General features: G+C 34.5%; 1 protein-coding gene across 4 annotated transcripts in view; it reads left to right on the top strand.

Moving 5' to 3' along the window:
* CFAP44 (cilia and flagella associated protein 44) overlaps positions 1 to 16,947 on the top strand; it is a 95,342-nt gene that overhangs the window by 61,246 nt on the left and 17,149 nt on the right. For 3 of the 4 annotated variants that reach the window (XR_012496298.2, XM_088794184.1, XM_019734863.3), the window contains exons 25-28: positions 8,079 to 8,256; positions 12,301 to 12,801; positions 13,908 to 14,111; positions 15,070 to 15,265. Coding sequence is in view for 3 of the 4 variants with exons in the window: in XM_088794184.1 (XP_088650310.1) it covers positions 8,079 to 8,256; positions 12,301 to 12,801; positions 13,908 to 14,111; positions 15,070 to 15,265 (1,079 nt within the window). In the remaining variant the exon portion in view is untranslated. The remainder of the gene's footprint in view (positions 1 to 8,078; positions 8,257 to 12,300; positions 12,802 to 13,907; positions 14,112 to 15,069; positions 15,266 to 16,947) is intronic. The other variant, XM_074331850.2, reaches the window with a different exon arrangement.

Consider the following 16,947-nt stretch of genomic DNA (forward strand, 5'->3'; position numbering starts at 1 on the left):
TATTTCACTGGCTTTAACATCCAGTACTATGTTGAAATGGAATAAGGAGAGCTGGCATCCACTCCTTAATCCTGATCTTAGGGGGAAAACAATCAGTATTTGAACAGTACAACTGATTTTATCCATTTACTTCAACCTACGTTTATTGCTATATTTGAAGTCAGTGTCTTATTGACCGCATACAGTTGGTCAATCCACACTGTCAATCTCAATTCTTCAATTGATATATTTAGGCCATTTATACTTAATGTAACCATTGATATTTAAGGCTTATGTCTGCTATTTTATATTTTGTTTTCTGTTTGTTCTGTGTTTTTTTTCTTGTTTTTTCCCCCCAGCTGTCTGTGGTTTACTTGAATATTTTAGAGTTCCAATATAGATGTTCCAATCTATAGTGTTTTTGAGAGTTATCAGTTTGTATAGCATTTTGAGTGTTTGCTCTAGGTATTACATTATATATATACAGCTTATCACAGTGTACTCATGTTCACATTTTATCAGCTTGAATGAAGTGTAGAAGTTTTAGCTGCTTTTATGCCCCTTTCCCCCACCCATTTCCTCTGTTCATAAAATAATTGTATAAATATTTCTTCTACATATATTTTTAAAACACATCAGACATTGTTATAGGTTTTTCTTCAATCATCAACCATAACAGACAATAGTTGAAGTAAAATGTGTTTGCCCATATGTTTACTATTAACATTTTAATTTTTTTCCTTTTTGTTGTTTCTGAGTTCTTTCTTCTATCTTCATTTCGATTTAGAGAACTTCATTTTGCCATTCATTTAGGGTAGGTATGCTGGTGACAAATTCTCTTAGTTTTTCTTCATCTAAGAATGGTTTGATTTCCCCTTCATTCCTGAAGAATATTCTTACTGCACATAGAATTCTCTGTTAACAGTTCTTATTTTCAGCACATAAAAATATTGTGCTTTTTCCTGTTGACCTCCATGGTTTCTTAATGATCAGTCTGCTGCCATTCAAATTGTTTTCCCTCATATATAAGATGTTATTTTTCTCTTGCTGCTTTCAAGACTTTTTTCTTTGTCTTTAGTTTTTAGAAGTTTGATTATGATGTGTCTTGGTGTAGAGTTCTTTAAATTGATCCTTTTTTGGATTCATTAAACTTCTTGAATCTGTACGCTTGTATCTCCTGCCAAATTTGGGAAGTTTTCAGCCATTATTTCTTACAGTTTTTTTTAAAGCCCTTTCCTCTTTTTCCTCTCCTTCTGGGACTGCAGTGACACAAATATTAGACCCCTGAAGCTCTGTGTGTTTTGTTGATGTTAGTTGTTTGTTTGCTTACTTCTAGTGCCTTTCTTTTTGTGCAGAATGGGTGATTTCTTTCATTCCATCTTTAAATTCACTGATTCTTTCCTCTGTCTCTTCCATTCTGCTGTTGAGCCCATCCATTGAGTTTTATTTTGGTTATCGTATTTTTCAGTTCTAAATTTCCATTTGGTTCCTTTTTATATCTTCTGTTTCTTTCTGAGACTTTCTATTTTTTTCATTTGTCTTAAGTATCTTTCTGATTATTTGTTGAAGCACCTTATGATGGCTGCTTTAAAATTCTTGTTAGATTATTTCAACATTCTCATCTTGGGATTGACATTTGGTAATTGTCTTTTGTGATTCAAGTTGAAGACATCCTGATTCTTGATATGACGAGTGATTTTTGATTGAAATCCAGATGTTTTGAGTATTATCAGATTCTGAATATTACTTATACATTTTGTTTTAGCTGGCTTTCTCTGACTTTTGCATGATAAGGAGGAGTGCCATCTCATTATGAGTATAGAAGTCTAGTTTACCCATTCTTCTCCAATTGACACCTGAGGAAGGAAGGGGTCTTTTGCTGGTCAAGAGTTGGAATTCCCAGATCCTCTCTAGGCCCCCACTAATAGCACTCTGCTCTTCAGTTGGCCTCCAGTGATACTGTGGAGGGTGGTAAAAGTCATCATTCAACACTTGGCCTCCTCAAACACTAACCCATCAGGGCGGGGTAGATCATCTTGTTACTATTGGGCCTGGAGTCTAAGTTCAAGCTATCCTACAGGGGTCTCCACTGACACTGTGGTAAGGGTGGCTTGTTATAATATTATTGACTATGTCCCCTATGCTGTGCATTACATCTCCATGACTTATTTATTTTATAACTGGAAACTTGTACTTCTTAATTCCCTTCACCTTTTCCACCCATCTCCTACCGCGCTCCTTTCTTAAGTTTATTTATATATTTAACTTCAAGTCAGATATATATGAGGCAAAAAGAAAACCCAGAGAACTTACCATCATCAACTTCTTCTTGGATCCCAAATTTCTCTGTGGTCTGCTTTCTTCTTCCCACATTTCAGAATGTTGTGTTTGTTTTATATTTAATGTCCAAGGTTTTCATTTGTACTTACCAGGAAAAATAGGAAAATGCAGGTTTATTCCATCTTTTTAGAAGTAGAAATTCTCTCAATTGATTTTTTAATTCATATTGACCTTTAACCCAATGATTTTGCTCAGCTCATTTATTAAGTCTAGTAGCTTTTTTTGCAGATTCTTTACAGTAGTTTACAAATATGATCATATTGTATGTGAGTAAAGATAGAGTTTTCCTTTCCAGTCTCTGTGTCTTTTTTATTTTCTTGTCTCGTTGTCTAGGATATGTACTACAATGTCAACTAAAAATGGTGGAAGAGAATATCCTTGTCTTATTCCCAACTAAGGAGAAAGCATTCCGTCTTATTATGAAATGTAATGTCAGCCTTTTTGAAGCAGTTTATTCATTGATAAAATTTCCTTTTATTCCTAGTTTGCTGAAAGGATTTTTAAATTTATTTTTTATCAAAGATGAGTGTTGAATTTTATCAAATGACTTCCATATGTATACTGAGATGATCACTTAAAAAATTTTATCCTTTAATATTGTGATTGATTTCAAATGTGAAATCAGCATTCCTAGGATAAATTTTACTTGATCATTGTGTACTCACATTATCCTTTTAAAAATATTGCTGGAATTTTCTTATATTGTCTTTGTCTGGTTTGGTATCAGGGTAATGCTGGTTTTATAAAATGAATTTAGAAGTGTTTCCTTCCCTTCTCGTTTTTTTGGAAGAAAAGGAAATGGTATTAATTCTTTAAATATTTTGTAGAATTCATGAATGAAGTCATCTTGTCCTGGACTTTTGCTTGTTGGGATGCTTTTAATTACTGATTCAATCTTTTTACTAGTAATTGGTCTGTTCAGATTTTCTATTTCTTCATGTTTCAGTCTTGGTAGGTTGTATGTTTGTAGGACCTTATCCAGTTTTTCTAGGTTGTCCAATTTGTTGGTATGTAATTGTTTATAGTAGTCTCTTTTGGTCCTTTGTATTTCTGTGGTATCAGTTGTAATGTCTCCTCTTTGATTTCTGATTTTATTTGAGTTGCTCTTTTTCTTGGAAAGTCTAGCTAAAGGTTTGTCAATTTTGATTACCTTAAAAAAAAGAAACCAGCTCTTAATCTCATTGATCTTTTATATTTTTTAAAAAATGTGTCAGGTATAATTGACATCCAATATTATATTAGTTTCAGGTGTACAACATAGTGATTTGATATTTGTATGTATTGTAAATATAACCAAGATAAGTCTACTTAACATCCATCACCATACATAGTTACAGGACTTTTTTCTTGTGATGAGAATTTTAAGATGTATTCTCTTAGCAATTTTCAAATGTGCAATATAATATTATTGTAGTCACCATATTGTACATTACATCCCCATGACTTATTTTTTTTACACTAGAGGTTTGTATCTTTTGACTCCATTCACCCATTTCACCCACCCTCTACCCCCTACCTCTGGCAACCGGCAATCTGTTCTCTGTTTCTATGAGCTTGTTTTTATTCTTAATATTCCACATGTAAGTGAGATCATACGGTGTTTGGCTTTCTCTGTCTGATTTATTTCACTTACCATAATGTGCTCAAGGTTCATCCATGTTGCAAATGGCAAGATTGCATCCTTTTTATCACTGAATAATATTCCATTGTGTGTATGCCATATCTTCTTTATCCATTCAACCATTGAAGGACACTTAGGTTGTTTCTGTATCTTGGCTATTGTAAATAATGCTGCAGTGGACATGGGGTTACATATATCTTTTTGAGTTAGTGTTTTCATTTTTTGGGGGGATAAATACCGAGAAGTAGATGGCTAGATCATATGGTAGTTCTATTTTTAGTTTTTGAGGAATGTCCATAGTGTTTTTCCATGGTGACTGCACCAATTTACCTGCTCATCAACAATGCACAAGTGTTCCCTTTTCTCCACATCCTTGCCAGCTTTTATCTCTTGTCTTTTTTATAATAGCCATCTAACATGTGTGAGGTGACATCTCATTGTGGTTTTAATTTACATTTTCTTCATGATTAGTGATGTTGAACTCCTTTTCATATACCTGTTGGCTATCTCTATGTCTTCTTTAGAAAAATGTCTATTAAAATCCTCTGTCCACTTTTTAATCAGGTTTTTCTTTTTTTTGCTAAGGAGTTATATGAATTTTTATATGTTTTGGATATTAATCCCTATCAGATATATGATTTCCAAATATTTTCTCCTATTCAATAGGTTTCCTTTTCATTTCATTGATTTTTTTTCTGTGCAGAAGCTTTTTAGTTTGATATATTCCCACTTGTTTGTTTTTGCTTTTGGTGCTTGTGTTTCTGGTGTCAAATCCAAAAAATTATCACCAACACCAATGTAAAGGAGCTTACCCCATATATTTTCTTTTAGGAGTTTTCATGGTTTCAGGTCTTACATTCAAGTCTTTAATTTTGAGTTGATTTTTGTGTATGGTGTGAGATTATTTTGCATGTAGCTGCCCACTTTTCCTAGCACTTTTTATTGAGACTGTCCTTTTCACATTGTATATTCATAACTTTGGATTTATGTAAATTAATTTTCATATACGTGGGTTTATTTTTGAACTCTCTATTCTGCTCCAATGATCTATGTCTGTTCTTATGCCAGTACCATACTGTTTTGATTACTATAGCTTTGTAATTAATTTGAAATCAGGAAGCATAATGCCTTCAACTTTGTTCTTCTTTCTCAAGATTGCTTTGGCTATTCAGGATATTTTGTGGTTCCATATAATTTATAGTGCTGCTTTTTCTATTTCTGTGACAAATGTCATTGGAATTTTGAGAGGAATTGCATTGAATCTGTAGATTGCTTTGGGAAATATGGATATTTTAACAATATTAGTTCTTCCAATCCCTGAGTACAGAATATCTTTCCATTTATTTGCATCTTCTTCAATTTCTTTCATCAGTGTCTTATAGTTTTCAGTGTACAGGTTTTTTCACCTCCTCAGTTAAATGTATTCCTAGGTATTTATTCTTTTTGGTTTAATTTCTCTTTCTGATAGTTTATTATTAGTTATAGGAATACAAGTGATTTTTACATATAGATTTTATATTCTTAAACTTTAATGAATTTGTTTATTAGTTCTAACAGTATTTTAGTGGAGTCTTTAGGATTTTCCATGTATAATATCATGTCATCTACAAATACTGACAGTTTTACTTCTTTCTTTCCAATTTGGATGCCTTTTATTTCTTTTTCTTGCCTGATTGCTCTGGCTAGGACTTCTACTATTATGTTGAACAAAGTGGTGAGAATGAGCATTCTTGTCCTGTTCCTGATCTTAGTGGAATGCTGCCTATCATTCAATATCTGAACATAGCTGTTTCATATGTTTTTAATTTTCTAGTTATTTATAGCATGAAGATAATTATGGGCCTTCTTTCTCTAACATGGCCAGAACAGAAGTGTGTGCTTGCTCGCTCTTGTTCATTCTCTCTCTCTCTCTCTCTCTCTCTCTCTCTCTCTCTCTCTCTCTCTCTCTCTCTCTCTGTCTATAAAATATATATTAGATAGATAGATAGATAGATACAGACATAGATATATAGACATAGAGATATAGAGATAAAGATAGAAATAGAGGAGATAGAGATAGAAATATATAGGTCTATCTGTCACTGTCCTTGATGCCCTTTATTAGTTGGCAGGCACCATCTCATAGTTCTCCTTTCTGAGGAAACTTATGCAGCAGCCTACAGCCAGCTGTTCTGTGTGAGCCCCAGGATGTCAGTGGAAGAGCCTATGGCCACTTCCAGCCTGGTGGCCACTTTTAGGTACATCTCCAGTAAGCAAAGACCATTCATTAGTTGAAGCCTCTGCAGCATCATCTGAGCTATTTCTTATAGATTGCTTCAAGGGTGGCTCTATCATCAAACGCCTAATACATGCATATTCCCCTAGTAACCTGTGATGGAATACACTAATTGGATGGTAGTTTTTTATTTTATTTTATTTTATTGGGGAATATTGGGGAAGAGTGTGTTTCTCCAGGGCCCATCAGCTCCAAGTCATCGTCCTTCAATCCAGTTGTGGAGGGCACAGCTCAGCTCCAAGTCCAGTTGCCGTTTTCAGTCTTAGTTGCAGGGAATGCAGCCCACCATCCCATGCAGGAATTGAACTGGCAACCTTGTTGTTGAGAGCTCGCGCTCTAACCAACTGAGCCATCTGATCACCCCTCCAGCAGCTCATTGCCTTCAATCTAGTTGTGGAAGGCACTGCTCATGTGGGAATCGAACCGGCAAGCCTGTTGTTCAGAGCTCACACTCTAACCACCAGAGCCATCCAACTGATCTGGATGGTACTTTCTGAAGTCTTTGTAGACTGAAAAAAAAATCTCTCTCTCTCTCTCTCTCTCTCTCTCTCTCTCTCTCTCTCTCTCTCTCTTTCTCTCTTTCTCTCTTTCTCTCTCTCTCCCTCTCCTTTTCTCTCTCTCCCTCTTTCCCCTTTCTTTCCTTTCTCTTCCTTTTCTTTCTTTTAAAACTATTAATCCTCATTTTAGTGTTGTTGTTATACAAATAAAGTATTGTCAATTAATACATTGAATGCCATGCATTTCCTCGGCTATTGTATATGTTGGTTTTCTTAAAGGGCTGACTGCAAGGCATGTGTCCATGTTCATGTTAACTGGCAGGCTTCACTTTGAAGAATGAGAGAGCTAGGTTAGGGTCTCCCAGTGAAGATCCCTACAGTGGAGGGCCAGGCCATCCCCCAGATGCCTTAGTACTTCCCATGCAGTTTCTGTAAATATAGTTCTGTAGAGATTAGTTCTTCAGTTTTAGTGTATGTGTAAATGTTGCTACTGCTTTGTATGTGTGGAGATGGGAAAGTTGGAAGGGCCCAACTGGTTCAGGCATCCTTTTCAACCCTTGAATTTATTTTGCCAAACAATGTCTAATGTTCCATTCCCTGCTCCATACTTGCCCCCTCTGTGCTTGGAGCCTCCTAGGAACTCTACCAAAAAGACCATATTCATCTTTATATAGCTTTCTCCTGGGAGTATTCTGGGCTACAGTTTTCTCTGGTCTGGTTTATCCAATAATGTAATTTCATCTTCTGTCTTTTAGAAATGTACCACTGTCACTGGTTTGCTCATGGCTTTCTATCCCGCTCTCAGCATGCATGATAATTTATTCCCTTTGCTATCTCTATACTATCATTTCCATGGAATCTGGGGAGAGAGGGGATGGCAAACACATAGTCGTATATTCATTTTGAATTAGATGCCTTTTTGGAAAATATTATGGCAAATTTTGTGACAGTCACTTATGTTATAAAAAATCCAATTAACGTTTTAGTGAATAAAAAAAAAAAACCCACCCCATCTCCAAGGCTTAATTTCTATTGAGGAAATCAATAACAATGTTGATGTAAATTGCTTAGAAATGAACCAAAGCCAAGGAATGATTCAGATTATTTTAGCACCATCTGGTGAATGGATTTATATATTCATGTATGTATGTATGTATGTATGTATGTATGTATGTATGTATTTATTTTGCTTGGGATGCTTTAAATGTAGTCAACTTTAAAACATGCTTGGACAGACAAAAGTAACATCACAGACTAAAAATTATACTTTTGCTTCATGATTGAATTTGATTATATACCTATAGTAAACTAGACAAAATAGACTCTATGGTTATATTTGTGGCTGGGTCATCCATTTTTCTCATAGTTACAAGAGTAAACCTGCTGATGACTATGAAGATCCCAAAGATGTTCAAGCCATCAAAGAGGCTCAGGTGTGCATGGGAGACTTCAATCTGAAGACAGCCCCAGACTATAAGATACCCGAGCACATGAGAATAAATGCTGCCAAGAAGGAAGAGGAACTGGGACAGCTAGACTCTATGGTACTTACCCAGAGCGTGTATGACAATGAGAGGCACCTGGGTTTTTAATTGAATTCTTCTAAAACCACCCATTTCGCTATCTGATCCATAAGGATATATAGTCATAGAAATTTAGAACTGGAAAGGTCCTTCATGTTTATCTATGCTTCAGTTCCCTCATTTGTACAAAGGGGGCATTATTCTAGATAATCATGAAAAACATTGTTGGGAGTTTTTTTTTTAACATCATGGGACAAAGCCTTATGCTCCCCTATGTCACCTAGACAGACCCCAAGGAAAGTGAGTTCCAGAGGTAACCATGTTGGTGGGAGATTTTTTTTTTTTTTTTTTTTTTTTTTTTTTTTACTGTTTTACTCTCCTTACAAGTAATCAGTCTATTCAAAATTTTTATTTCTTCATGACTCATACTTGGAAGATTGTATGTGTCTAGGAATTTATTTCTTCTAGGTGGTCCAATTTGTCAGTGTATAATAGTAGTCTCTTATGATCCTTTGCATTTTGGGTATTGATTGTAACTTTTGTTTCATTTTGTATTTTTTCTTGGTGAGTATAGCTAAAGGTTTGTCAATTTTGTTTATCTTTTCAAAAATCCAGCTCTTAGTTTCATTGATCTTTTGTATCATTTTTTTAGTTTCTGTTTCATTTAATTCCTCTCTGACCTTTATTATTTCCTTTCTTCTGCTAACTTTGGGCATTGCTGCTTCTTCTTCTTCTTCTTTTTTTTAATTCTTTTAGGTGTAAAGTTAGATTGCTTATTTGAGATTTTTCTTGTTCTTTGAAGTAGGCCTATATTGCTATGAACTTCCCTCTTAGAACTGCTTTTTATTAATCCCACAGGTTTGGAAATGTTGTACTTCCATTTTCTTTTATTTTCCCTTTGATTTCTTTATTGACCCATTGGTTGTTAAATAGCATGTTGCTTAATCTTCACATATTTGTGATTTTTCCAGTTTTCTTACTGTAATTGATTTCTAATTTTGTACCATTGTGATCAGAAAAGATGCTTGATGTAATTTAATATTGAATTTATGGAGACTTGTTTTGCAGTCTGACATGTGATGTATCCTGTAGAATGTTCTATGTGCATGTAAAATGAATGTGTATTCTGCATTTGGATAGAATATTCCAAATGCTTTAGATGGTATGGGCATTTTAGCAATATTAATTATTCCAATCCCTGAGCACAGAATATCTTTCCATGTACTGCTTAAATTTCTTTCATCAATGTCTTATATGAAAGTGTCTTAAATATCTATTAAGTGCATCTAGTCTAATGTATTGTTTATGTTTCCATATTGATTTTTTCTGTCCCATTGATCTATCTGTTGATGTAAGTGGGATATTAAAGCCTTCTACTATTATTGTGTTGCTATCAATTTCTCCCTTTAGGTCTGTTAATAGTTGCTTTATATATTTTGGTGTTCCTACATTGGGTGCATAAGTGTTACAAATACTATATCCTCTTGTTGGATTGACCGCCTTTAATCATTACATATTGCCCTTGTCTTTTATTATAGTCTTTGTTTCAAAGTCTATATAACTATAGCTACACCAGCTTTCTTTTCATTTCTATTTACATGGGATATCTTTTCCTATCCTTTCACTTTCAATCTGTGTGAGTTCTTAGATCTGAAGTAAGTCTCTTGTAATCAATGTATAGATGAGTCTTTTTTGTTGTTGTTTTTAATACATTCCACCACTCTGTGTCTTTTTGATTGGGAATTTAGTCCATTTACATTTAAAGTAATTATTAAGAAGTTATGTACTTATTACCATTTTGTTAATTATTTTCTGGCAGTTCTTGTAGTTCTCTTGCTTGCTTCCCTTGTGGATTGATGATTTTCTTTAGTATTATGTTTAGATTTCTTTCTCATTATCTTTCGTGTATCCACTCTAGGTTTTTGCTAAGTGTTTACCCTGACGTTCACATATCTGTATCTGTATCTATATCTGTATCTGTATCTGTATCTGTATCTGTATCTATATCTAATCATTTATATCTATATCTCTGTAGATAGATCTATCTATCTATCTATCTATCTATCTATCTATCTATCTATCTATCTATCTATATAAAGTTTGAATGCATTCTAAAAACTCTACATTTTTACTCCCCTCATGTTTTATATTTTTTGATGTCATGTTATACATCTTTTGTATGTCCCATAACTAATTATTGTAATTATAAATAATTTTACTACTTTTGTTGTTTAACCTTCATACTAGCTTTATAAGAAGTTAATCCACTACATTTATTATATATTTGACTCTACCAGTGAGATTTTTACTTTCATATGTTTTCTTATTACTAGATAATACCTTTGCTTTTCAGCTTAAGAAGGCTTTTAATATTTCTTGCAAATACAGGTTAGTGGTGGTGAACTCCTTTTGGTTTTGCTTGTCTGGAAAACTGTTTATCTCTCTTTGAGTTCTGAATGATGATGTTGCCAGGTAGACTATTAGTTGAAAGTTTTTTCTTTCAGCACTTTGAATACGTCATGCTAGTCCCTTCTGGCCTGCAAAGTTTCTGCTGAGAAATCATCTGATAGTCTTATGGGGGTTTCCTTGTATGTAACAAGTTGTTTTCCCTTGCTGTTATTAAGATTTTTCTTCTTTGTCTTTAACTTTTAACATTTTAATTATAAAGTATCTTGGTGTGGGTCTCTTTGGGTTCATCTTTTTTTGAATTCTCTGTGCTTCCTGGACCTGGATGTTTGCTTCCTTCCCCAGGTTATGGAAGTTGTAAGCAATTATTTTTTCAAAAAACTTTTCTGACCCTTTCTCTCTCTCTTCTTTTTCTGAGACTCCTATAATGTGAATGTTATTCCACTGGATCTTGTCTCATAGGTCCCTTAAGCTATCTTTACTTTTCTTTATTCTTTTTTTAAAATTAAATTTATGGGGAGACAATAGTTAGTAAAATTACATAGGTTTCAAGTGTACATTTCTGTAATACACCACATTGTGTGCTCACCACTCAGAGTCAGTTCTCCTTCCATCACCATATATTTGACCCTCTTTACCCTCTTGTGCCACCTCCCCTCCCCTCTTACCCTCTGGTAGCCACTAAACTGTTGTCTGTGTCTATGAGTTTTTGTTTCTTGGTTTGTTTGTCTTGTTGTTTGCTGCTTTCAGTTTTATTTCCCATGTATGAGTGAAGTCATATGGTTCTTGACTTTTTCTGTCTAACTTGTTTTGCTTAATCTCAAGATCCATCCATGATGTCATATCTTCATTTTTTAAAAATCCTTTTTTCCCCCTGCTCTGTTTGAGTGAGTCCCACTGCCTTGTCTTCCAGGGCAATGATTTGTCCTTCTGCTTCGTCTGGTCTGCTATCAAACCCCTCTAGTGTATTTTCCAGTTAAGTTATTGTTTTCTTAAGCTCTTTGACTTCTGTTCAGTACTGTCTTATGTATGTATATATATGTGTGTGTGTGTGTGTGTGTGTATATATATATATATATATATATATATATATATATATATATATATATATATATATATATATATCACTTTGTTGTAATTCTCACTGTTTTCATCCATTTTTTTTCTCCCAGGTTCAGTGAGTATCTTCACACCTATTACTTTTAATTTTTTTATCAGGTTAGTTACTTATCTTCCTAGCTAGGCAACCCTAGGTGAGTCTAAGCCTAAGGGATTTGAATCCCCATCAGGAAAGGGCAGTTACTTGTGTTCTCCTGACCAAAGAATGACCTTCCCCTCCCTGGGACCTGGATGAGTACAAGCCTTCAGGAAGGACTTCCATTTAGTGGTTGGAGGGGAGGACAGGGGAACTTAGCCCTACAAGCCAGCTGAGGTACCAGAGGTCACATCAAGACTGTTTCCCCCATTTGGATAGGCTGAATAGGGAAAAGCCTAAAAATCAGAGAAAAGAATAATTTATTAGTGAATGAGAATGATCAGATTAGTTTTTATGTCGAATTTTTGTTAGATGTACTAGTCAAGGGACAAAAGCAAGTCATATTTGAAACTGTCCTTTGTGAGTGGGTTGTCATTTTGCTTCCTTTCTGTTCTTTTCATCAGACCTATTCAAAGAAAATTCACATGAACAAGAGCATCCTCTCTCTTCGAGACCTTAAAGTGGCTGTCATAGAGGAAATACAATGCCTGGTGCAAGAGCTGAAGAACATTCAGTCAACTCTGCACATTTCCAAGCATGTCCCCATTCCCCAAATCCCTCAGATACACCCAGAAGAAGTTCCTGAAAAGAGATTTCACTATGATGAGAAAACTCTCCTAGCTTTTAAGCAACAGCTAATGCAAAGTAAGGATGAAAAGCCCCCTCAGGTGGAACCAGTGGCATCTACAACCCCAGGTTCAGGATTCCTCAGACTGGCTCCTGGAAAAGATGGGGATTTGACAACACGTGATTCATTGTCTAGATCGTCCAAGGCATTAGCAGTAAGTCTAGATATCCAAAAGACAATGGAATTTGAAAAAGCAGATCCAACTGATGTGGAGCTGGAGATTATGAAGAGGGACGAGATTAAACACGTGTACATGCAACAGTATCTGACCAACAGGGTAAGGGGTGAGACTGTGGCTATTTAAAGCTGATACAGAGTGGAACAGGAAAGAAGTACAACTAGTTTCTTACTTACTTATTTAAAATTTTTCTACATTAACCTTCCCCAAACCCTGACTATCCCATAACTCACTAATGGCTTGGCTTCCTCCCCATCCTTGGTCTCCTGAAAAATCATTGTGCTTTACCCAGAACTTTGGAACTTTGTAACTTTTTCCTTTTTGGAAAGTTGACTAAGCATTAGGGGCAAATCCATGTTAATTGACATCTAACTGAAGTCAAGGTCATGGGGAAGTGATGGAACAGCTTTCAGATGATGGATGGAATATAATTAAGAATGCTCCAGAGAAAATGGGCCACCCTCTGCTTTTTACATGCTCCACAAATGGGAGTGTTGATAACTGGCTTCGTAATTGTTCTGGAGCTAAAATGGCAAAGTCAAAGCAAAACTGAGGATTTAAAATCACTAGGATGATTTTAAATAAGCCTAGACCAGGGCTTGGGAGACTTAGGTTATTATCCTAGCTCTGTGATGAATTAGCTTTGAGCTCAGGAAAATCACCTTTAGCCTCAATTTCTTCATTTGTAAAGTGAGACTGAACAAGTTTCTTGTGGGTCCATGATTAGATTTATCTATTTAAAAATGTTTAGAGGTTCTAGAGGTTTGAAATTTTTCAGAGTAAGTTGAGGGAAATATTTAGTGTTTACTGTAAGAAAGGCAATGTAGAGATACTGTGGGGGGTACAATGGAGGTAGATATAAACACTACCCATGAAGATCTCATAGTCTCTGACTTACACCATTCAGTACAGCAAGAAGGGTAATCCTGACCAATGGCTATTAATGATGAAAAAAACAGCTGAAAGGACTACAGTTACAGAATTCTTACCACTTAATAAATAATTTATGTGAATTTAAGACCATTGATGGATTGATTTATATGACTAGGCATACAGCCATATACACCCATATATTTCTCCATCCACAATAAAGGCATAATGAGAAAATGCTTTTACCTAAACAAATTAGTATTGTGAGATAGTTTTAAAAATACATTTACCTGTTCTTCCCTTCTAACCTATCTTCAAATCTTTTTCCACCTCAGATCAAAGAACTGATTGTCACTTTTGATGCAGAACTCCGTCTCCTGAGACATCAGAAACTGAAACTAGACACTCAGATGAAATTATCTGACCTGCACCATCTCACATTATTTCAAGAAACACTTCTCCTCAAGAATTTTGAAAAACAGGAGAACACACTTCAAGAGCGTGTTAATTCATTAGACAAAGAGGAACGGGACATGCAAGTATGAATGGCCAGGAGAAGGCTAACTGGCAGTGCCCTTAGTTATGGGAGGGACTGGATTCTTCTTTTCTTTCTTCTTCTAACCTTAATTTCCCCCCTTGTGCTAGTCTTCCTCTCTTTCTTGTCTTCGCTCCCTTCTCCTTTTCCCCATTATTCCTGCTTGCTCTCTGTTTTCGGTATTCTTGGTCAGAGAGAAGTGAGTCAGATTTTTTAATGACTTTGATATTTTGTAACATAGAATAACATTTTAAAAAGTGAGCCTTATATTTAGTTTATCTGTGGGTTTAAACAGTTTATATGTTTGTTGTCACTAGCTACCATGTGCACTTGAGTTTTGATTATATGCTATCCTTATGGAATATAACTGGGAAAGAAGTTGGTGAGTTTCTTAAATATGATATCCAGTTTCAGAATAATATATAATTAAATATTTTAGGAAATTAAGTTACTTTGTTATATATGTTACATTTAAAGAGGTAAGTTATACCATCTCTCTTTGTCTTAAAGGAAGAAAGATTCTTTTAAAAATATATTACATACTGAATAGAGACATTGTTTTTACGTATATCAACTTCACTAAGATATGATGTCTCTTTTTGTTTTAGTTATCATATATAGATACAAAAAATTTTTGTTTTTGAGACCACACATACAAAAATATGAGTTAACATCCACATATCAGTAAAAATTTCAATTTATTTAATTTAGATTTTTTGAGGAAGCTAAACATTTAAAAACTGATCTTATTTGATTCTGAACTTCACTATTGTTTTTACAAAAGAATTATACAATTTTAACCAAATAAATGGATGGCTCTGCAAAACTGTACTCATAAACTTCTATTAAGGAGCTTTAAAAAAATGTGTGTAGACTATAACCTTACATTGTGATGTACATTGTTCTCTGAACCTGGTTTATCAGAAATGTTTTATCATTTGTTTTTGTTATTGTTCATTTAGTGGAAAATAAATGAAACTCTTAAAGAGATGGAAGAGAAAAAGAATGAAATTACTAGGCTTCAGGACCAAGAAAAGGCACTCTATGCTGCTTTCCAAACAGCCCTTGGCGAAAACAATAAATTTGAAAACTTCTTGATGAAGGTCCTAAAGAAGAAGATTAAACGGGTGAAGAAAAAGGAGGTGGAAGGAGATGCTGGTTTGTATTTCTTTCTTACATACGATACTATTTTTTCTCATTAGCATGAAATAAAGAAATAACTAAGGGACATATTAGATACTGTTTCTTCACCACAATGTAGACAGTGTAGAGGCATTGTGGAGGTTAAAGAGGAGAAGATATAAACCTTTTAGGTCTCCAACCGTGTGTGTGTGTGTGTGTGTGTGTGTGTGTGTGTGTGTGTGTATCTGGTATGAGAGAGCATAGGGCAGTTTCATTAAATAAGCACATATTTTCAATTTTTATTTGCCAACTGTATATCTTCTTCAGTAAAATGTCTCTTCACACCTTTTGCCCATGTTTGAATAGGATTGTTTGCTTTTGTGCTGTTGAATTCTGAGAGTTTTTTAAAAATATATTCTACATACTAGCCCTGTGTCAGATATTTGTGTGCAAATATCTTTTTCCAGTCTATAGCTTTTTGTTCCCTTAACAGGGTCTTTTGCAGAGCAAAACTTTTTAACTTTGTTGATGTCCAATTTGTCAATTTTTCCTTTTATGGATCTTGTTTCGGTGTCAAGTCTAAGAATTTTGCCTAGCTTTAGGTCCTGAAGATTTCCTCCTATATTTTTCTAAAAGTTTTATAGTTTTAAAATTCACGCTTAAGTCCATTACCCATTTGGTTTTCATTTTTGTATAAGGTATGAGACTCAGGTAAAAGTTTTTGTTTTCCTATGAATGTCCAATTGTTGAAAAGGCTGTCTCTCTTCCATTGAATTGATGTTGATCTTTGCCAAAAATCATTTTGGCCTATTTCTGTGGATCTATTTCTGGGTTCTTTATTCTCTTCTATTGATCTATATGTCCATCTATCCTCCAATACTACAGTTTTGATTACAGTAGCTACTGAGTCCTGAAATCAGGGATACTAATTCTTCCCACTTTATTCTTCTTTTTCAAAATTGTTTTAGTTATTCTTGTCCTTTATCTTTCCATATTTTAGAATAATTTTTTTATATTTACGAAAAACCTTATTGGAATTTTGATAGCAAAGATGTTAAACCTTTATATCAATTTGGAGAGAATGGACATCTTTAATATGATGAGTATTCATGCACAGATGTATTTATTTAGCGCTTTGATTTCTGTCATCAGCATTGCATAGCTTTCAACATGTAATTTCGGGGCAGGTGTGTTTTAGTATTCAAAAATTTTTATAAAGATGTTGTATATAATGCTGTTAAAGAAATTATTCATAACACTTTTTAAAGAATAATAAGGCAGACTTTATTTATGGGGGACGAATACAATGGGATTTTTGTAGGAAGGGAGAAAACTCAGTTCAACTCTGAATACAACAAGGACAAGTGGAGAATACAAATAAAAGTCAAGAAGCAGGGTGCGGGGTCAGTGGATGGAAAATTACTAAGAGGTAATTCTTTGCTAAACCCTTCTAAGAGGATTTTGGCCAAAGACAGGCCAGCGTGGTAAGATATTGATATTGAGGGCAGGGAAAAGGAATTTGATCAGATATCAATGTTGGGGGATTTTGTACTAAACTGATTTAGCAGGATTCTTGCTAAAACTGAACTAAATGGACTAAAGACAGAGCCTGTGGGCAAGGACTAGTCATAAAGAGGACTCACAGGAGCCTGACTCAAGTTTGGTCAAAGGAGAGAGTTTTTATTTATTTATTTATTTATTTATTTATTTATTTATTT

This window comes from Rhinolophus sinicus, chromosome 17 (genome assembly GCF_057876585.1).
Source record: "Rhinolophus sinicus isolate RSI-liver-muscle chromosome 17, RSI-T2T, whole genome shotgun sequence".
Taxonomy (NCBI): domain Eukaryota; kingdom Metazoa; phylum Chordata; class Mammalia; order Chiroptera; family Rhinolophidae; genus Rhinolophus; species Rhinolophus sinicus.